This window comes from Ambystoma mexicanum, chromosome 10 (assembly GCF_040938575.1).
Source record: "Ambystoma mexicanum isolate Mex_15411 chromosome 10, UKY_AmexF1_1, whole genome shotgun sequence".
NCBI lineage: Eukaryota > Metazoa > Chordata > Amphibia > Caudata > Ambystomatidae > Ambystoma > Ambystoma mexicanum.
Window position 1 is genome coordinate 807951705 of NC_090932.1, and position 21412 is coordinate 807973116.

Here is a 21412-nt window from a genome sequence, read left to right on the forward strand (position 1 = left end):
GTGGACGACGGACACCTTTCTCCAGGTTTGGGGACCAGCGACAGAATACGCGTTCCCGCCGTTCGCCATGAAAGTTCGAATGCTAGCTCAGGAGACAGGGAGCGAGAGTAGTACTGGTGACACCCGGTTGGAGAGGTCAGGCTTGGCTCCCCGACCTGCTGGAAATATCTTACGACACTCCAATTTTACTGCCGCTCAGACAGGTCATAGTACTGGGCCTAGCGGGGGAGAGTCACCCACTTGTTCAGACAGGGAAGCTGAGCCTGATAGCCTCTGCGATTTCAGGAGATCCAGGGCCAAGCCAGGCTTTTCGGGAGAAGTTCGGGAGTTCATCAGAGAATCCTGGGCCCCGGGGACCGGGAAGGCTTACACAGTCGCATGGCGTAAGTGGAGTAGTTGGTGCATGGAGAGGGAGATACATCCTGCTCAAACAGATGTAATTCATGTGGTGAACTTCCTAGCTAATCAAGCGGCTCAGACCAAAGCATACAGAACGATGAACACGCACCGGTCAGCGATCTCAGCCGGAAACAAATAAGTCGAGGGTAACCCTGTGGGTGAACATCCCTTGATTTGTAGATTACTGAAAGGAGTTAGGTGCATGAGACCCCCGATGCTGAAATATTCGTGCCTGTGGGACGTGAGTATTGTGTTGAAAATGTTTGAGGCATGGCCGGATAACGAAGAGTTATCCAGGAAAGCACTTTGGGCCAAACTGACCACATTGCTGTGTCTTATTTCATGCAAGAGGGTTTCAGAGGTCAAATCTTTGGAGGTAGACAGAAAATCCTTTTCACCTACGGGTGTTACATTCTACCTAGAAAAAAGGACAAAAACAGGAATCAGGACTGCAGCTTATGAAGCTTTTCCAGAGCGACCCAGACTATGCCCAGTCAGGTGCTTGAAAGGTTACGAGGCCAATGCGCATGACAGTTGTAGGTTGCGATTACCCACCCGTCCTGGAATAGTTACTTCATCGCTGTTATATATGTTTTGACAGGTGCAGGGTCTAAGCCCTTGAATACAAGAGGAATAATCAATGATGATTAGAGAGTTTAAGCGTTTACCCGTTGGGATGCAAGTTTAAGTTGAGGACCAGCTTCAGAAAGAGGGAGATAGAAAGAAGATAGGGATGTTTATATTGGACTGTTAAGAAGTGATTGGACTGTTGAGATCACGTGGTACTGTTTAACCAATGGAACGCCAACTTCAAATTTGTCCTATGATCATGGATATTGTAGTTCATTTGATAGTTTGGTTTATGTAAAAGTAATTGGTTGGCTGCTCGAGAAGCATACATGCCAACTCTCCCGATTTCGGCGGGAAACTCCCTATTTTTCAGTGAAAAATATTGTTATTTTTCACGTTCTCCTGCCAAAAATACATCTTTGCCCAATGCATTCCCCTGGCGGAAATGTTGTCTCCCGGTTTTTCGGAGCAAATCTCCTTACATGCCAACATTCTGCAGCACTTTGGAGGGAGATTGTCTCCCAGAAATCGGGAGAACCGATTTCTCCCATTGGATTGCATTGGGGTTGCCAATATTTTTGGAGGGAGAAACGAAAAAGTAGCAATATTTTCAAAATGAAAAATCGGGACCCTCCCGCCTAAATCGGGAGGGTTGGCATGTATGAATCTCCCTCCCAGGTGGGTCGGAATGTTGGCATGCATGGAGAAGTAACGAGTTGAGTTAAACATAATACTTCGCCGCTAAGTCTTTAATAGAATCATGACTTTCTATAACGAATGTATTGAAAATCTGTATTTTCTTCTGTTACGTATTTCATTTTTAGATACGTTCTGTCCCTGTGCGTATTTTAATGAGCCCTGCCCCACTTTATTTGGACTAGAGCCCTATTGATAACATTTAAACATACATGCATACATGCCAACATTGCAACGTACCTGGGAGGGAGATTTCCCCAAGGAAATTGGGGGACATGCATTTTCCCATAGGAATGCATTGGGGCTACGGTTATTTTAGGCAGGAGAGCGTGAAAAATAGCAATATTTTTCATTGAAAAATCGGGACTCTCCCGCCTAAATCGGGAGGGTTGGCATGTATGTACATGCCAACCCTCCCGATTTAGGCTGCAAACTACCGATTTTTCAGTTAAAAATATTGCTATTTTTCACGTTCTCCCACCTAAAATATTTCTAGCGTAATTCATTCCTATGGAACCTTTATGTCTCACGATTTTTCAGAAGAAATCTCCCTCCCAGGTGTCCCAGAATGTTGGCATGTATGTTTGAAGACCTGCAGAATTGCTTACTCCGACTGCTTTAATACATTCCCAGTAAATATGTTTTGCTTCGATTCCCTAAATGATACTAACAGTTACAATTCATACACAAATCATCAGTTTATTTGATTCCGATGGACTATTTTTGTGGCACATTTTTCTACGATTCAAATAAGTGGCCCCGCCACAAATTTTATGGCTCAGGCCCCAGCAAATCCTAGGACAGGCCCTGAATGCAAGACAGCACGAAGGATGGCAATTTTTGTTTGAAACTAATGCTAGCTGCATAGAGAAGTGAAGGCTTCCAAGGCTGCTTTATCCACCAGCATGGCGTCCAGTGCTGACACAGATGCTGGTGCAATGTTGGCCCTCTAGTATTAGAACTCTGTGGGAGAGCCTGCGTTTTTCGTCACCCGCGTTTCGCAGAAGTCAACGTCTACAACATCAAAACAAAAAACGGACACAAAGTTCTTATCTCTTGTGCCCCTGGACCGAAACGGTTCCACCACAGTTTTATAGAGTGATTGTGTTCAAATGGAAGGGGTCTGAAAGCAAAAAGAGAACGTAATCCAGGTTTTTATTTTACAATGTTTTATTGTCTTTTCTTCGTAAGCATTTCATAAATATAAAATTATAAAATATTTGTTTTCTTAAATAGTAATATATAAAACATTCAACTCAATTAAGTAAGATGAATGTTTGGATACAGCAATCGCAGTGCTGAATTCTTTTTGGGATTATCATGCTTTTAACTCTAAACTATCCCTTTCCAAGATGGCCGCCATTTGGGTGGACCCAGAGGCGTGGCTTCGTTGGAAGAGTTGACGGGTCTGTTACTGCACAGCGTGGCCACAGGATGAACTCATAGGGAGGGAGTTGTGGCATTCTCGAATTGAGGAGGTGGAGTACCACCGTATTGACTGCCCCCACCGCCCCCCATCGCCCCATCCAGTGCCGGCGCTGTGCAGAGTGTGCTCCGGTGAGTGACTATGATTCCAGTTCCAATTATATAAATTGAAGAGAGTGTCTGTCTTCGAACGTGTAATCGGAGCGATTTATAATCTAGTTTACAAACTTCAATTCATATGTACATACTCATGTGTGCACAGATACAAAGAAGCAAGCTGAAATGCTTGTTGAAAACTGTCGTCTTTTCTTTTCTAGCCACTTGTCAACATGGAGTACATGACAGGACCTGCCACAAGCAGCCAAGGAAACATGTATGTGAACTGTCTGCGATTTCTCATGACCTGCCTATGTGACACAATTCCGGCCACGTAACATCTAAGGTGTATCTAAAATTGTGATTCCTAGAAAGTGGCTGTATGCTCGTAGATCTTGTATGATCAAGGTGGGTACGTACATTTCAACATGAGCCACTCCATTCGGGAGGTATTAGTGCAATCCTGGTTTTAACTTCATTTTGAGACTTCTGATTTATAATCGTGAAATCCAGGATTACAAGTCCCAGAATGCAAAATTGAAACCAGGACTGGTTTCGCAACTTCCGAATGGAATGGGGCATGCTTGTGGGTATGACGCCTGAAAGTTGGTGTTCCTGTTTGTGCCTTGTAATCCTTCACGCATTCTGTGTGCAGGGCTGGCACTAGGATTTGCGGGATCCCCTAATTTGCATATTTGGAGACCTCGCAGAGAGTCTTTGGTACTTGAGGGGATCAAGTTGAGAGGAGTAAAGCAAGCTACATACACATTTTTTGATGTACATATGATGTATGATCCTAGTTATTGAGGCTTATTTTGGAGTACAGTGAGATCACTCGAGTCGTAGGTCAGGCACAGTGAGATCAAATGATTTGCTTGGGAGCACACGCTTTGGTGTTGAAGCAGGATTTGATTTGAGACTAGTCTGCAACTCTTAACACATATCTTCCCTGCTTTGGTTGGTAGAAACATTGTTTTTCACAGGTCTTTTGGCAACTTTGGCTTAAACACTATTTGCCTTTGTAATGCAGTGACAAGAAGTTGTGATTTTGTTTTGAGATCTTAAACTGTTTTAGTTTTCCTAATTGCTTTTGTTTTTACATTGTATATATGTGACCACATTGTCGAAACTTTCAATGTGTTTTTTAATTCCGAGGAGGAATATTTTGATGGCCAAGAGACTTTATTTTTTTAATTTTTTATCACTTTTTTTGTTGTTGTTGTTAAACCATTAGGCGAGCTACATAACTATAGATTCCAAGGACGTCAGGGCAGACAGGGCAAAGGGCCCCTAACGTAGGATTGCCTTAGAATGCCATATACTGGGGCGATGTTGAGGTAGTGAGAGGAAGCAGTTTTGCAAGTTTTTAAATATTAACAATATCAGCACATGACTGGGACCGGGGAAACGACCTCTCCAGTTATCTGTGCAGCAACCTCTCCTCCCATATCCCTGGACCTAGCAAATCATTATGACCCACTTGCCCTCTCATCCTTTCTTCTCCTCATTCTCGGGTTTCACTTTGAACAATTTTTTATAGGGTTGAATTGAAAAGTTGACAAATCTTTATAAACCTCTCAGAAAACTAGATAAATCGTAAGAGAAATAGGTTCTGCAAAATGAATATGGTTGTAGCGTTTTTCCCTCATCTTGAATGGAAGACAACAAGTATCGGAATGAAATTCAGGGAGGGGGTTGAAAAAGTGTCCTGTTTTTTTGTTTTTTTTTTATAAATGTACTGTTAATGCTTAGACTCGCAACAAAAGATATTGGGCCTCATTTTGAGTTTGGTGGTAAATCCGCGGGAATATCGCGCAACTGAATTACCGTTAATGCCACTTGGTCCGGCGGAATTACCGCCAGATTACAAGTGGCGGTGACAGTGCAAGTCCCCATTTCCTTTTAGTCCATTGGACTCAAGGGGGCTTTTTTGGCGGAATTACAGCAGTGTAACTTCCTCCACTGTAATTCCGCCTCTGCCGATTTTGGCGAGAGAGTGGGATGAATTATCTCAAGGATTTTTCTGGATGTAAATCTTCCACTGCAGGCCGATTTGGCATAGTGGTAAAATTGGCGGTAACAGATTTACTGCCAATTTTACCCCTTAATGCCACACTTGCAATGAGGCCCAATGTGTGAAAAGGTAGCCTGGTTTACAGATGCATGTATGATGTGAGAACAATTTGACGTTCTCCAAAAATTATGGTTTTTGGTGTCAAATAAGCAGAGGTGAAAGTAAGGAAGATTGTTAAACTATATTTGTTACATCTTTTAATTCTCTAGAAATCATGGATCCGGGTAGCTAACTGGTACCTTGTGTGCTATTTCAGAAAGAAATGTCCCTATTACAGTTTTTATCACCTGAACGCTAAAACTTAAGGTTTTGTCGAAAAAACAATGGTTACTCAACTGAACAGAGCTCTCAAGTTTCCCATGGCCATGTGTGAGAAGGCCATCCATCTCTGTTTTCCTTTTTGCATTCTGGGATTTGTCGTTTTCCTACTTTTTTCATTTTTTTTCCAACCAAAACTTTATTGTTCAGTTCACATCTTCAAGAAACTTAATTCTCTTCACAAGAGTGCGTTTTACATTTCCTTGCAAAGTTCTTAAACTCCAACTTCAATAATCAATAACATCCCTCCCCTCTTTCCCCTCCCCCTCAGTCCTTGGGTGGTTTGTCATTTTATTTCTCTTGCTCTGGCTCATCCCCTCTCTTCCTCCAGGAGTCCCAGGGCCTGTAGTCTCTTCGGGATATATAAATGTAACACATCTTGATTGTATGTTAGGAGACCAAACTTTACTGAAGGTCTTTAATGTCCCTCACACTATCACAGTCATTTCCCCCACTTCTATCGTGTCCCAGATCACATAGTACCACTGTATGATAGATGGGGGTTCTTTCTGGTTCCATTGCCTCGCTATGCACCTCTTTGCAGCCATTATGAGGTTCGCCCATAGCCTTCTTGCCTTTCCCCCTACCCATTGTTGATCGTGCATGGTGCCAGGAGTATCTCTGCCCCCTCAAAATCCCTTTCTACCCAATTATCTCCATCACCTTGGACTTTACCTCCTGAGAGAAATGTTTCAGTCACTGGCATCCCCACCATATATGCACCATCATCCCCTTCTCCCCACATCCCCTCCAGCACAACTCGGACCTCGTGGGGAACATTTTTATGTAGCCTCTCCAGTGTGTAATGCCATTGGTGCAAGAGCTTATACTGTAGTTCCTGATGTTGTGCCGATGTGTATGAGGTGTTCCAGCCACCCATCACCTTGTCCCACTGTTTGTCAGTGGGTCACGGCCACCCCTTCTTCATTCTCGCCTTTCAATAGGATATTGTATATTGCAGAGATCGGCCTTTATTGTTGTCTGTGGACGTCATCAGCATTTCCCACTCTGTGAGTTCCCTCGTGGCCCCTTCCTTCATTGTGGGTGTCCCTGCCCAGTGCCTCAGCTAGTGGTAAGAAAACCGTTTTTCTTCCTTCAAACCCAACTCCCTTTTACAGTCTGCAAATGTCCGGAACCGCGTCCCTTCATAGAGGCCGCCAATCACCCTGATTCCCCCTCGCCCTCTCCATCCACCTTTTGAACCTTCCATACTCTTTACCTGGCGGGAAGGCAGGGTTCCCAAATGCAGGCATCAGTGGAGAAAGCCATGGCGACAGGCTGAGCTTACTATTCACCTTTTCCCAGATCCTCATGGTATTGTTCGTAATTGAATTCTCCCTTCCTCTCTCCCATCGCCTTGCACAGGTACTCCCCTGCCACCGCTAGTTCCAATGCTTCTGGTTTTCTGGCCTTCCCTTCCCCATTCTGCCAGTGCCCTTAGCCGCGCTGCCTGGTAATATTTGAATATGCTCGGGCAGGCCACCACTCCCACCCCCCTGCGCCTTATTCCTGAACAGTGTCTTCGTCCAATCCTCAGATTCTTCCCTCCCCATATGAAATTCATAAGGCATTCTTGGAATTCCTTCAGGAGCTTCCCAGGTAGTACGAGGGGGATCGCCTGGAATAGGTACAGTATTCTAGGAAGTATGTTCATCTTAACCACAGCTATTCTTCCAAACCAGGATATGTATAGACTCCTCCACCTTGCTTGCTCGGCTTTAACTTGCCTGAGCAACGGGTGATGGTTGGCCCCTACAATTCGTTTGATAGACGCGGTTAGGTTCACTCCCAGGTATTTAACTGGGCCCTCAGCCCATCTGAAAGGGTTCTCTCTCTCCAACTGGGTCCTTTCCAATTCCCCCACCGACAGATTCAAGATTTTGGATTTCCTGAGATTCGCTTTAAAAATTGACACATCTGAGTATGCACCATCTCCCTTTAATATTGCTGGTTGCGACTTCCCCTGCTCTGTGATCATTAGGAGTGCATCATCCACAAACAGCCCTATCTTGTGTTGCGTCCCTGCCCAGCTGACCCCTCGCATCTCCTTGTTCCCCCTTATCTTATGTGCAAATGGCTCCTTCACTATAGCGAAGAAAAGCTACGACAGCGGGCACCGCTGCTTCGGCCCCCTTCTTATTGAAAGTGGATCGGTTAGGCGCCCATTGACTTTCACTCTGGCTTGCAGGTGTTTGTAGCTCGCCTTTATCATTCCCACGAAGTTCGGTCCCATACCCACCTTCTGCAGTATTTGTTCCATGAAGGTCCAATTGACCCGATCAAATGCCTTCTCAGCGTCTAACATTATGCACATGGGTGTTCTTCCCCAGCTTTGTCTACCACACATAGTACCCTCCTTATGTTATCAAATGTATTGCGTCCCTGTATGAAACCCATCTGGTCCTGCATCACCAGCTGCTGTAACATCCCGTCTAACCTAGCCGCTAGCACCCTTCTGGAAATCTTGACATCTCCATTGATAAGTGCAATGGGATGGTCTGAGGAGCACACATGTGGGTTCTTCCCCACTTTTGGAATCTGGGTGATATGCGCCTTATTCATGGATGTGGTGACCTCTCCTGTCTCCCGGAAATGATTAAATAGATCTGTGAGAATTCCTGCTAATGAGCTCCTAAATGTTGTATAGAATATAGCTGTTAATCCGTCTACCCTTGGACTCTTGTTCATCTTTAGTCGGGCTGTAGCCTTTTGCACCTCCTCCGCCCCTATGGGCTCTTCCAGATTTTTCTTCTCCTACTTTTTCAATGGGAGGAAACGCCCACAAGTATGAGATTTCAAAGCAAAAACCGGTTTGGGCAGGCCTTCTCATGCATGATCGTCTGAAACCTGAGGCTCTGACCGAACCATCACTTCCAAACAGTTTCCAGTTTAAATGCTCTACCATAGCAAAGAGAGTTGTTAAATTCTGTTTTCAGGCCACAGTGGGACCTACTATTCAGCGTCTGCTGGACTGCTCTGGAGGTGGGGTCTTGGTGCCTCACGAGCCTCACAGGAGTGTGGGCAGGTTCCTGGGAAGTGTACTGCATGGGCTGGCTGGTTCAGGCAGAATAAGACGTTCACGTCTGAAAGCAGCACAGCCCATCTACAAAGGACTCTGTATTTACTTGGTGTAATCGTGGCAGCTAATGCATGAACGCAGAGTCCTGGGCCAAGGTATCCAGGGCTGGGTGCGGCTTGCGTGGGCAGCTGAACTAGTAGACTGCAACACCTCTCTACTTCTGTGCACCACGTCAAATTGACCCCACAAGAACACACCTCCAGGCTAATCTACACATTACCTCCACATCCCTCTTCCTCGTTCCAGTACTTGCGTGTTAGGTGTCCCACCTCCTCCAGGAATCCTTTTTCTATTTCTAGTCTGTTAGTCCCGCTCCCTTGCTGATGAATATCGGCAGTGCCCACGGGACCGGCCACAGTTCTTCATTTTCCAACCTCGGGCCGGAACGCTCCTTCATTTGGTCTCCTTACCTTCTCTTTCTGTGCTTGAGGGGGCACAGTTCGGCTACTGATGGCAGATCCTGTTGCCGAGCTCATCAGGATCCTCTACTGGATGTCACCCTGTGTCCCCTGCTGAGCTTTGGGTTTGGGGTGTGTGATTCTGCGTTGCTAGCAGAAACTGAGGCCCTACAGAGCTCTGGCTCTGGTATTCCTCATCTCCCACGCTCTGGATCTCCTCTGCTGAGCGTTTTGGATTCCAGGGCGGTGGGCGTGCCCCAGTTGTTCCGGTGCTACGGTAAGTAGGATGCGGCGGGTCTGGGACTCCTGGCCCACTCTGGAGTTTCCTTTTGGGGTTCCCATGGCGACGGATGACTGCCATCTCCATGGGTTCCAGCTCGTCTCCTGCACATTTTGAGGATATCTCTCTCTGCTGCAGGTGGAGGTCGTAGTGTTTTTTTGCCTGCTGGGGACGTCCTCCTGTTCTCGGGCTGTCGGATCCTGTTAGGATTGGGAATCACCCAGCAAAAAGGAAGCACTTGGCTCCTTCCTCATTCAAGTCCTCCCTGGAGCGGCCTGCCAAGCGTAGGGCTGAATGGTTGGAAAAGCAGCTCTTGTGGCAGGCCAAATGCTGATTAAAGAGGGTTCAGACTTGCTACCCAACATCCAGTTCTTTCTCGTCGTCCTCTCGCTCTACTTATCAGGTTCCCTGACTTTCAGAGAAGGGGAACTGAGGGGGAAGTAATTTGGACAAGGAGGCGGTGGCGTCCACCCTTATCCAGGTGGCGCATTACATGGCCTTTGCCCCCTCCAGACTCTGCAGCTGATCTGCAGAGGGGGCACCTCGGGTCCCTTGTCCTCAGTTTAAGAAGGCTGTGCGGACTGGCCTCCCTCTCCTGGCGAACATCAAGGAGTAGGTCTTAGCGGTGTGGAGAGAGCCTGACCAGATTGCTGTCCCTCGTTTTTGTCCAAACATTACCCTTTTCACGGCGAGGAGAAGCTCTTGTTCAGTCTGTGGCGGTGGACGATATTCTCCCGAGCCTCATGGGTCGCTCTTCTATGGCCTCGTAGGAAGCCATTAAGGATGGGACTGACCAGAAGGCAGAGGGGTCCTTGCGGGAGGCCTATGCTGAAGCACACTTGTCCTTTAAACTCCCCCGCCTATTTGTCTTGCACTGCTGAAACTTCGCTGGCTGGCCTCCGGACTGTCTCTAAAGCTTTGCAGGAGGGGTCCGATCCTCTGCCCCACATTCATCTGATCCGATCACAGCTGGAATTCTTGTTAGACTTTGCCTACGACGAAGTCAAGGCTGTTGCTATCACCATGCGCACCTTGGTTGCTGATTGCCCTCATCTCCACCTTCTAGACTTGCAAACTGGTTCCCACCAGAAGTTCGCTTTGAAAATTCCCTTTGGCGTTCATACTCTCTCTATTGAGGGATTCTCTGGGGGAGAAGGTCCACAAAGTATTCTGGGCGGATAAGCATGCTGGGAAGCTACGTAAAAAGCCTGACTCCAAGTCTTTGGTGCAGAAATCAGACAAGTTTATGCCTGTGGCTCCTTCGTTATGCTGCCCGACGGCCTGGTGGAGAAAAGTCCAGGTGGGTCCCTAAGGGTGGGTGTCCGTCCTCTGGCCTGAAGCAGCAAAAGTCCTGATGCATGGCCGGTGGTCGTCTTCAAGGATTATGGAAGGTCTGGACTCGGCTGTCCAAGGATTCTTGGCAAATCGTTCAGTGCGGTGGGGTTGCTCTCTGGAATTAGCTCTCTCCATGCACCTTCAGGAGTTGTCAACACTCCACTTCCCAGGAACTTGGTTAAGATGTCAGCCATGCGGCTGACTGTTCGGGAACTCATCCAGAAGAGGCTGGTGTCGTCGGTCCCTCCTCTCAAGAGGGGTCAGGGCCATTATTCTATCGCCTTCTTAGTTCCCAAGCCGGGAGTGAAGTTTCATCCCGGCATTGATCTGAAGAGGTTGAATCATCACATTGCCACCCACCACTTCAAGATGGAATGTCGGCAGAGGAGGATTCCCCTGATTCAGAAGGGGGATTTTCTAACGTCTCTCGATCTCCAGAACTGGGTCCTCATCAGTGCTTCATCCGCTTTTCAATGGAGGGGTTCTATTATTAGTTCTGTGCTCTCCCCTTTGGATTGAACCCAGAACCTTTACAACGATCTTGGGCCCTGTGTTGGACATTCTGCATTGACAGAAGGTTCAGGTTTTCCCGTATCTGGACAACTGGCTGGTGGCGGTGCCCTTGCCTTCTCACCTTCGGGAACACCTGCATCAGACTTTAAGTTGCTACAGGACTTGGGTTTTTTAATCAACTAATGCAGCCAGGCCCTTCCTGTCGGAACAGAACTGTCTCACAATTGCAAGAGCAATAATCGGGTCTCGGTTGGACTACTGTAATACCATCTGTATTGGGACATCAGTAAAAACATCTCCATACTCCAGACAGTCAAGAATAATGCCATAAGGGCTGCCACAGGCATCTCGAGGAGGGAGCACATCTCTGAAACGAGGAGGCAAGTCCATTGGCTTCCTGTTAAAGAAAGGATAGTCTTCAAAACACTTGCATTGATGCATAAATGCGTTCATAATCTGGCACCCCTATGCCTGTCCCAAAGAGTTGTCAAGCCCACGCCAGATAGACCCACAAGATCTGCTTTCACCAACATGATCTCTATTCCTAAAACACAGAGGTTGCGGGCAGGCAGGTCCAGTTTCCCTGTCCTGGCAGCAACTCACTGGAACGCTCTTCCGCCACACTTGAGAAGTATTGAATCACATTTAGCCTTCAGGAAAGCACTGAAAACCAGGCTGTTCATCTAAGTAGCCTTAGGCACCATTATCCTAGGTATATCCACCCTTTACTATGAATGACAAATCAATGTAACCTTGACCAAAGTAACCTGTATGAAAAGAACGCAATGTGTTGATTGTATCAAAGTAACTGGAATGTAACTGCCTTGTCAATGGGCACGCTCACTGTAATCATGAGCGTGTAGCTACCTTGTCTGTGGGCACGCTCATTGTAACCATGAGCAAAGTAACCTGTTGCAACTAAGACGATTTCATGCAACAGCGCCTCAATGCCCTTGGGCTGTTAATGCGGTTTACAAATCTAAATAAATAAACTGGTGCAAGTTGCACCTGCCTCCTTCCAGCGATCTACCGTTCATAGGGGCGCTCTTCTGGACTGCGAAGGACAGGGTTCTTCTGCCGGTGGACAGGGCTGTAAACTTGATGAGATCGCTTTGGCCCCTCTTGTCTTGGTCGATGCTCCATCATGGGTGTTTCTCAGATCCTTGGGGCACGTGGCGTCTTGCGTCTTCCTGGTTCCTTGGGTCCATCTCATCTGCGTCCTCTCTTGGAGCATCTCCATCAATATTTCAGGGAGTGAGAGCACAACTTCGATAGTCTCCTGCCGTGTACTTCTGCTCTTTCTGGACAGCCCTCCAATGGCTGTTCTGGCCTGGGGTTCTTCTGAAGGGTTTTCCCCTCTTCCATCCCTTGCAGATCACCCTTTCCACTGACGCCAACCAGAGGGCCTGGGGGGCGGTGTTTGGGGATTAGTCCTACCAGGTGAAGTGGAGGTCCTGGGAGGCCTCTCGCTCGTTCAACTGGTGGGAGATGGCTGCAGTGTTTCAGGCTGTCAAGGGTGTTTTGGCCTCTTCGGAGGGTAGCGGCAGTGATGGTGTGGATGGACAATACAACTGCATCTTATATCAACAGAAAAGGGGGTTGCCGGTCACGGTACTGGTGGCTTTGGTGCAGTCCTTGGGGTTCTGGGTGGAGCGGCAACTTCTGTCTCTCAAGGCAGTCCACATCCGGGGTGTCCACAAAATGGTGGCGGACAAGCTCAGCAGGGTGTTTCCGTCCAGGGACTGTGTATCGTGGAAGGGAGTCTTTGCTGTTGATGGGGCGTCCTGTGGTTGGATCTGTTTGCTTCCACCCAGTCGGCTCCAACATCCCAGTTCCATTGTCCAGGTTGTGGTGGGTGGACACGTTCTTCCTGTGGGCTTCAGGGTCTCCTTTACACCTTTCCTCCTCTGCTCCCTCGGGTTCTGGTGATGATCAGGGACTCGAACGTGATGGTGTTTCTGGTTGGTCCCACCTGGCCTCTCAGGGAAGAGTAGAACTAGGAGTAATGAAGATTAATGGAAAGTAATGCTGCATTACTTCCACTTTCCTCATCCCAGTACTTACCTTGAGTATGCCCATGCTAACAGGAACTCTTTTTCAAGCTGGCCTCCTCTGGCCCCTCCCCTCCCAGGAGGTACAACCTCCCACTTACCCAACATATGGCAGTTCTTTAGTGCTGGCCACCATTATCGTACCCTCTCTGTGCGGGGCTCTTTATGGGCAGCGGCTGGTGTGCCATGCTCAGCGGCTCCTCTGATGGGCTTGGTAGCTGCAGAGTACTGGTGTTCCTGCTGGGTCCCCGGCAGGACTGTGGGGTCTGGCAGCTGGTTTGCCGGTGTCCTCTGGAAAGAGGGCTGTGTCCGGTGGCTTTCTGTGTGGCGGTGGGGGGTCCCGCGTCTCCTGTCCAACATTTGTTGGGCCAGCTGGTGTGGTGCCTGATTTTGCCGCTTGCCCTGGCGGCAGGACGGTGGGGGGGGGGGGGGGCAGGGGCTTGCTGGGCCTTTGCTTTCCATGTCATGGCATTGCTGGGGCAATGTGGATGCTGTCCGAGGGTTTCCCATGCTCTTTTGTATGTATTTGGTGTGCGGGTTGCCGTGGGGTGGTGCTTTGTTTCTCTGCATGTGTGCCGGTATGGCAAAGCACGCTGAGAAGAGCAGGCATGCTGAGCCTGCCTCTTCTCTTCCTCTAGTGTGGCTAAAAGGAAGAAGGTGAGTGCCCCTGCTCCTGGGGTTTCTTGTAATGACGTTAAAGCCCTCTCTAAAGAATTCCTGGCATCCCGTGCTGTGGGTCCTGGTGTGTCTGGACCTGTCCTTGTGTCTTCCTCATCTGGTTCGACTTCCTGTTGCTCGGACGCAGCTGATTCCTCCCTTTCATCGGATGATGAGGATTTATAGTTTTTTTTATATTGTGCCTGTACACAAGTGTTTCAAGGCGCTACCAGGCAGGGAGGGGGAAAACTGGGGAGAACAAGATGAACGATCTTACTAGGACTAGTATTTAGATTGTGCAAGTGCACAGACAAGAAGTGCAGGGTTGACGAAGGGGGTCAAGTGCACCCAATGGAACAGTGCCCTGGGTTAAGTGCAGAAAGGTAGACCTCCAAGGGAAACATGCCCAGGAAGTGCAAGGAAGGCCAGGTGGCAGTGCAGGAGGGCCTGAAGGCAAGTGCTAGGGACTGGGCAGGGTGCTGGGGGGCACAGGTGTCCTATATGACTCAGAGAAGCACCAGGCAGTCCGTCAATGTAACAGCAGGAGGAAAGGCAGAGAGAAACAGAAGGTGGGGAAGGTTAGCAAGCGAGAGGCAGAGCGAAGGAAGAGGAGAAAAGGCAGGTCTTGAGGAGCTTCCGGAACTTAAGGAGGTCCGGCTCAAGGCAGAGAGTGACAGCAAGGCCATTTCAGAGGGAGGCACCTACAGTGGAAGGCGATCTACCACCCAGTCTCTGCTTGGAGATGCGACTCACCCGTAGAGAATTGGCGGTAGATGAGCGGAGGGCTCTGTAAGGAAGGTACTTTGGAAGAGAGCGTTGGCGATGGTGCGGGCCCCCGTCCCAGAAGGCCTTGTGAACGATGCAGAGGGTCTTGAACTTGATCCTTGCAGCCACCAGGAGCCAGTGTAGGGATTTCAGAGCTGTAGAGATGCGGTCCCTGGGCTTGAGTCCAAGGATAAGTCTTGCAGTCCTGTTTTGGATGAGTTGCGGAGGGTAGAGTTGGGTAGCTCGAGAAAGAGGCTGTTGCAATAGTCAAGCCTAGAGGGAACCAGGGCTCTGGAGACAGTGAGCTTCTGGGGGAAGGTGAGAAAAGGTACTTCTGAGGAGGTGCAGTTGGGAATGGGACGTTTGTAAATGACCCCCAAGGTTTTTTGCCTCACAGGCGTGTGAGGGCAAAGAGCCAAGGGAGGCCGGCCAGAGTGAAAAGGGGAAAAGCGGCAGCAGGGGTCCCGATGAGCAGGATCTCTGTTTCACTGGCATTAAGACATAGGTCATTGGAGGCGCACCATGCCTGAATGGCGGAAAGCCTGTCGGGCATGAGCGAGGAGGAGGCTGACGGTAGCCTGAAATAGAGCTGCGTGTCATCTGCATAACACTGAAAGTTAGAGGAAAAAGTAGAAATCAGATTGACATTGAAAACAAACCAGGACGAGAGGATAGTTCCTGGGGAGCACCACATGTAGTGAGTGTGATGAAGGAGAGGAAGGACCCAAGTTCAACCTGGGATGGTCGGTCCAAGAGGAAAGAGGATAGTCATGCCAGAAACCGAGGACAGAGGGAGAGTTGGAGTCAAGGTTAGAGAGCAAGTCTTCACAGGTGTTGAGGAGAGCAGTTTCTGTGCCTCTGTCTGCTCTGAAGCCAGACTGATGGTCATGGAGACAACCAACAATTCAGTGTGGAGGGATAGTTGGGAGAGAGCCAATTTCTACAGGAGATTGCCTTTGAATAGAGTAATAGAAATTGGGCAAAAGTTTGTCCGCTGGAGGGATCGGCAGAAGGCGTTTTGGGCAGGGGGTGCACAAGGGAGTGCTTGAGAGAAGAGGGGAAAACTCCAGTGGCAAAGGAGTGGTTGCAGAGATCGGCCAACGCTGGAGCGAGAGAGTCGATGTTGTCCTTAATGGTTCTGGAGGAGCAGGCAGACACCTTTTTGGATGAGACTTTCATATACCAGACTTGTCTGGACACCTCATCAAGTGTGACAGAAGAGAGGAGGAGGGGAGAAGGGGCGGCAAAGGAGGGCCTGAAAGAGATAGAGGGAGGGAGGGAGGGAGGGGAGCAGATGAGTGAGGACATGTTGTCCTGAGTTTTTATTGTGAAATGAGGCCAGGGCTGAGCAGAGGGCCTGGGTAGGTCAAGAGTGTTGGAGATGGATAGGTGAAAGTTGGAAAGGGCTGTGTCTGGATGGGAGTCAGCCGCAGGAGTAGGTGGAGGAGAGTAGGTGGAGGCATAGGTTGCCCCTGACACGCTCTTCATTTGTCGGATGACCGTGAAGGAGGGTGGCAATGCTGGATTTGTCATTGCCAGGGGAGCAGGAAGCTTCAAGTGAGAAGAAAGAAGAAAGTGATCAGTCCAGTTGAAAGGAGTATTGAGTGGGTTAGAGAGGGATGTCGGAGGTGATGAGAGCATCAAAGGTGTGTCTGGCAGAAGAGTCCAGGTGGATGTTGAGATCCCCAAGGAGGAGAAGCTTGGAGGTAGAGGAGAGAAGAAGTGAGGTCAGCCGATTCAGAGAGGAAGAGGGTGGCCGGTAGAAGGTGACCAGGGTCAGAGAGGAGCCAGGAGAAACGGAGATCCTGCAGACCAGGCATTCAAAGGAGGAGTAGGCTTGAGTGGGAATGATGGAGACCGGAATCCACTCAGGAAAGATCAGGGCCCCTCCGCCTCCAGGCCTTTTGGGCCTGGGCTCGGAGAGGATCTTGTAGCCCTCAGGGAGAAGTGTGTCAAAACTCGTGACACAGCTGGCCTTAAACCATGTCTCGGTAAGAGCGAGAACATCTAGATCCAGCTGTCAGGAGTGTTTGACAGCATAGCGACAGTTAAGAGTAGCAGTGTGGAGCAGGTTTCCACTTTTGAAATTACTTCTGGGGAGGGGTACAGGGGACTGAGGTCCCCACCAGAAGTGGCAGAGGAGCCTGGGAGGTAAAGGGAGGGGGAGGCAGAGGAGCCAAGGAAGACATGGATGGCAGAGGGGCTAGAGAGGTGGCAGCCAAGTGAGACGAGGTAGCCAGAAGAGAGGCATCAGGCAAGGGAGCCAGAGAGGTCGAGGGAGGCAAGGGGGCCAGGAGAGCCAAGACTGGCAAGGGAGCCAGAGTAGCAGAGGGAGGTGGTGGCAAGGGAGTCGGGGAGGATGATGGCAGGGGAGCCAGGGTGGTGGAAAAAGGTGGTTGAGTGGCCAGTGCAGAGGTAGCCGTGGTGGCAGAAGCAAGGAAGTTGATGAGGCGCCAAGGTTGGGCTGAGGCCCTTGTACTGGGATGGTACCATTGAGATAGACATTAATGATGACTCCGGAGGAATGGAAGCAGTCTAAGAGGACCGTGTGTCACCAGTAAGGAGATATGAAGGGTCCATAGGTCGGGTCAGGGAACAGAGTATGTTGGTGAGAATCTCTCTGGCCGAAGCACTGACATAGGTGTCGGCAATGGGAAGGCCTGGGTTGGAGACCAGTGTGTCCTTAAATTTCTTCCTACCAGACTTGGTGAGCGGAGTAGGATAGGAGATAGAGAAGCAATTTGAGAAGATGGGGCGGGGGAAATGGAGAGCACCATACTGGGTGGGGGAAGGAGTAGAAGAGGTACTTTGCAAGGCTGAGCAACTGAGGTCCAAGGGATGGGTACGATGGGAGGGAGAAGAGAAAACATGGATACACAAGGAAAGGGAACAGGCTAGGAATAGTAGGTTACAGTAGGGTAACAGTTCTAGAACAGAGAACAGAACAGCACAGGCAATGAGTACCCACAGTGGGAAGAACAGTAGGTTAAGGTAGGGAAACCACTTCCACAACAGAGTACAGCGAACAACGGAAAAGCACAGGCAATGAGTACCAAAGGTTGGAGCTGGCTTAGCGGGAGAGCTGGGAGCCAGAGTCGGGGAGCCTAGAGAAGAGGAGAAAGGCCTATTGGGGAAAAAGCAAATCATGGAACTGAGCTGTGGACCAATACAAACTGTAGGGGAAAGTTGTTGCAGGGGTCCCCCAGCGGGAGATGCAAGAAAACAGTAGTGGGAGTGAAGAAACAGAGTATGGCTACCCTGGAGAAAGGGGAGCCTAGTGGATGTGTGCGACAAAGTGCAGGGTAAGAAAATGCATTGGAAAGTAAAGTATGCACGAGGATAGGCAGTTTAGTATGACGCAGTAATGGCTCCGCCCCGCACTCGCACCTTTTCTACCTTGCGGTTGCTGCTGGTCGACAGCTGCGCTGCATGCTCGCACTCTACGATTTCCGTGCCCCGTTTCAACCCCTTCGTCGCCAAACACCTGCGTTGCTCAACAGCGCAGCCTTGTACTTCAAGGGCTTTGCCGCAGAGGGTCCGATCCTCTGTTCTTAAATGCTCAGAAGCGTGGAAGTTGCATGCTACGTATCGTTGGGTAGTGTCACCTGCGTTGTTCAACACTGTGGCTTTTTCCTGCGAGGGCTTGGCCGCAGAGGGTCCGATCCTAAGTTCTTAAAGGCTTGGAAGTTTTGCGTGCTACGTATTGTCGGACAGCGTCTCCTGCATCGCTCAACACCGCAGCCTTGTCCTGTGAGGGCTTTTCAAAGCAGGAGGCCTCTGGTAATATCTTGGCCCGGGATGAGGTCCAACTGGTGATGGACCAGATCTGTGTTTCAATGGGAATTCAGGAGCCTTCTGTTGTGGAGCGGGCTATTCGTCAGAATAAACATTCCCACAAACTGGGTGGACAAGGTCCTTCGGAGTAGGCTAGATCTCCATGCCCCATTTTATGGCTAAGTTGTTAGGCAGAAACCTGTGCAGTTCCCTCTGGGACCACTGCAAAAGATTTAAGACTACAGGTGTTTGGCAGTAAACCCACTTGGTAGCAGTCTGTACCACACATATTCACTTGGTAGCTGTGGCTGAGCAGTCAGACTTCCCTCAAGAAGAGTTAGGCAGTATACAGAGTATTCCCAATAGGTCAAAAGAACACAGTAGAACAAGTAAACACTGACGAGGGCTTGGTGTAAAAGAGATATAATTATTTATTTAAAACCACATCTAGAAAAACACACAGGCACTAATAGTAAGCAATTCAAAAACATGGTCACTAAAAGATATACACTCCCTTAGAAGAATATTAGACAAGTCTTAAGTAAAGCCCCACTTATTTTCAGACAGCGGTGAGCGCTTAACGTAGATGGCACTCTAATAATTTGTTTTAAAAGGGAGAGAAAAGCAGAGATTACATTGAAACAGATCCCAACACTTTTTCATGAACACAACAAGAGAGGAAGGCAAAGTAACACTGTGAGTTTAGAGTCAGTAGGCTGGATCCACTTTAAGGGGATCAAAACGAAATGTGTCCAAGGTCACACGGTTGCAGTGCACAAGAGTCTTGTAAAGGTTCAAAAAGAGTTGGACCAAAGAAAGGGACCAGTTAGAGGGTCAAGGCGGCAAGCCCAGTCCAGAAGGTTAAGGGGTTATTATTACCTTGTAGCAATCTTTAGAAAGGGAGGCCTAGCGGACACGGTACCTTAAAGTGGTGAGAATACTCCAGCGGGGGCAGTTGTTCCTGGCAGCGGAGGCAAGTCGGTGCTTCGTCAGGGAGGAAGACAGGAGTCCGTTGCACTGTCAGGGAAGAAACCAGCCGCGGAGTTCTCAGTTAAAAGGAGCAGTCCTTTTATTCGCGGTCCAGTGGTAAGTGGCTATCCGGTTGCCGGGGTGCTTGGCATGGGCAATTCGACCACAAGCCGGTCTGGGGTGCGAAGAGAAGAAGGTAAACTGGTTGTGCCCACCAGTCAGGAGAAGAAGCCTCTCCAGCCGGGAGATCTTCTCTGTCGTTGGGAAGTGGTGAATCGGTTCCGCAGGGCCCCACCGGTGGTGTCGTCGTGGTAGGTCGGCTCAGCTTCTCCCTCGTCGGATTCTCAGGTCCTGTGGCAACTTCTGAAGTTCCAGTCCCCAAAGCCCTGCTTTTATGCAGCACACCCCCATTCACTCAGCCTAGCTGTCAATCAAACATGCTAAGTGGTGAGCCGGCCGGCTCACCACTTGGGCCAATTACACAAGAGTGCGACTTGAGTTACCAAGGTAACTCAGTCCAGGGTGCCTAAACCCCCTCCCACGCCCCCTGTGGTACCCAGACAGAGTGGCACCACTTTTGGAGGCTTCTGTGGAGAAGCCCGCCAAAAGTGGAACAAAGGGCTCGACTTGGGTTGAAGTCACAGAAGAGAACACAAACGCCATTTTAGAATCGAGTCCTGGCAAAAAATACCAACCGGCGAATTAATATTAAATAAATAAACCGGCGGTATGTTCGAGGCTATGAGAATTAAATAATTAAAGTTGGTAGCCTCGAACAATGGGAAAATCCCATAGGGATATATTCGCGGTCGAATATAAAAAGTAGTATCCACTGCCACCAGCCAAAACTCGATCAGGGGGGACGGAGACGTGCCCCCTCGACTAACAGACCCCGGAGCAATCGAATTGCCCCGACCAGTACGTCCACAATATGATGGTTTGTACTGGTTTCTGTTAATAATTTGGGACTAGTAAAGCCAATGGTGACTTTACATGCCCTGGGAGACATTAGTCAGTCCCAGGGTATGGAGTCTATGGTGGGGTGTCACTATGACACCCCTTTGTTACTGCACAGAGGGTGCTGTGTAACACACATAGAGAAAAACACATGAGACCCTATGGAGTAAAGGACCCCATAGCCCATAAAACACATTAGCAGTCAAAGGAACACCATAAATCATGTCCAAGAGTGGGAGAAAAAGAGTCTCACTCTTGGCAGGAGAAAAAACAAACTCCAGAAATCCAGCAAAGCTGCTGGGGTACTCACTAGGTTAGGAAATTCAGCCTAAAGAGATAATTCTCCCTAACAGTTGTACCCCCACGGGGTGAGGAATCCTGCCTGCCTCCTGCGCTGGAAGTTGCTGACATTCTGGCCAGCGTTGTGGGCTGTTCCTCCATTTCTGCTGAGGAAGCTGCTGTCAGGGACCCATAGGGACGGTAGGTGGAGTTTGCCCTCAAGAAATCCTATGTGGGGTCTCTGGCCTTGGTCCTATGCCACGGATCTGTTGTCTGGTTTTCGGAATCTGCAGCAGCAGTCCCTGGATGATGGCACTGGCTGTCCCAGCTCCTTTCTGACATGCAGTGTCGGTCCGAGTTCATGTCGGGCCTGTTTTATGATGGTGTTCAGGGGACCGCTGTGGCCATTCCATGGGCGCCACGGTCTTTAGCAGGCGCCATTTGTGTCTTCGGGATTGGAGGTCTGAGGGGTCCCAGAAGTCTGCTGCTTTAAAGCTCCCATTTGAAGGTTGGAAGTTGTTTGGTGACTCTCTGGAGGTCTGCGCCTTTAAAGTGGATAAGGCAGAAGGTGGCTCCTGCGTTGTACAGTGGTTTCCCTGCTCCAGTTGCTCCTGAGTTCTTGGGGGTCTTGGGCTTTGGCCAGGGACCTTTTTGTGTCTCCAAGGTCACATAGCTTCCTGTATCTTTGTGGACTCCTGGGCCCGACTGTATTTGAGAACTTTAGGTGTCACCTGCTGTTCCATTTGCACCAGGTGTCCCTTCAAAACGACTTTTGAT

The 21412-nt window shown here is 49.2% G+C and overlaps 1 protein-coding gene across 2 annotated transcripts in view; it reads left to right on the forward strand.

Moving 5' to 3' along the window:
• The first annotated feature begins 3067 nt into the window (after positions 1 to 3067).
• Positions 3068 to 21412, forward strand: part of NMD3 (NMD3 ribosome export adaptor) — a 379934-nt gene continuing 361589 nt past the window's right edge. The window contains exons 1-2 of one of the 2 annotated variants that reach the window (XM_069618471.1): positions 3079 to 3222; positions 3408 to 3463. In XM_069618471.1, the coding sequence (XP_069474572.1) occupies positions 3420 to 3463 (44 nt within the window). In that variant the 5' untranslated portion in view covers positions 3079 to 3222; positions 3408 to 3419. Of the gene's footprint in view, positions 3223 to 3407; positions 3464 to 21412 lie in introns of both variants that reach the window. The other variant, XM_069618472.1, reaches the window with a different exon arrangement.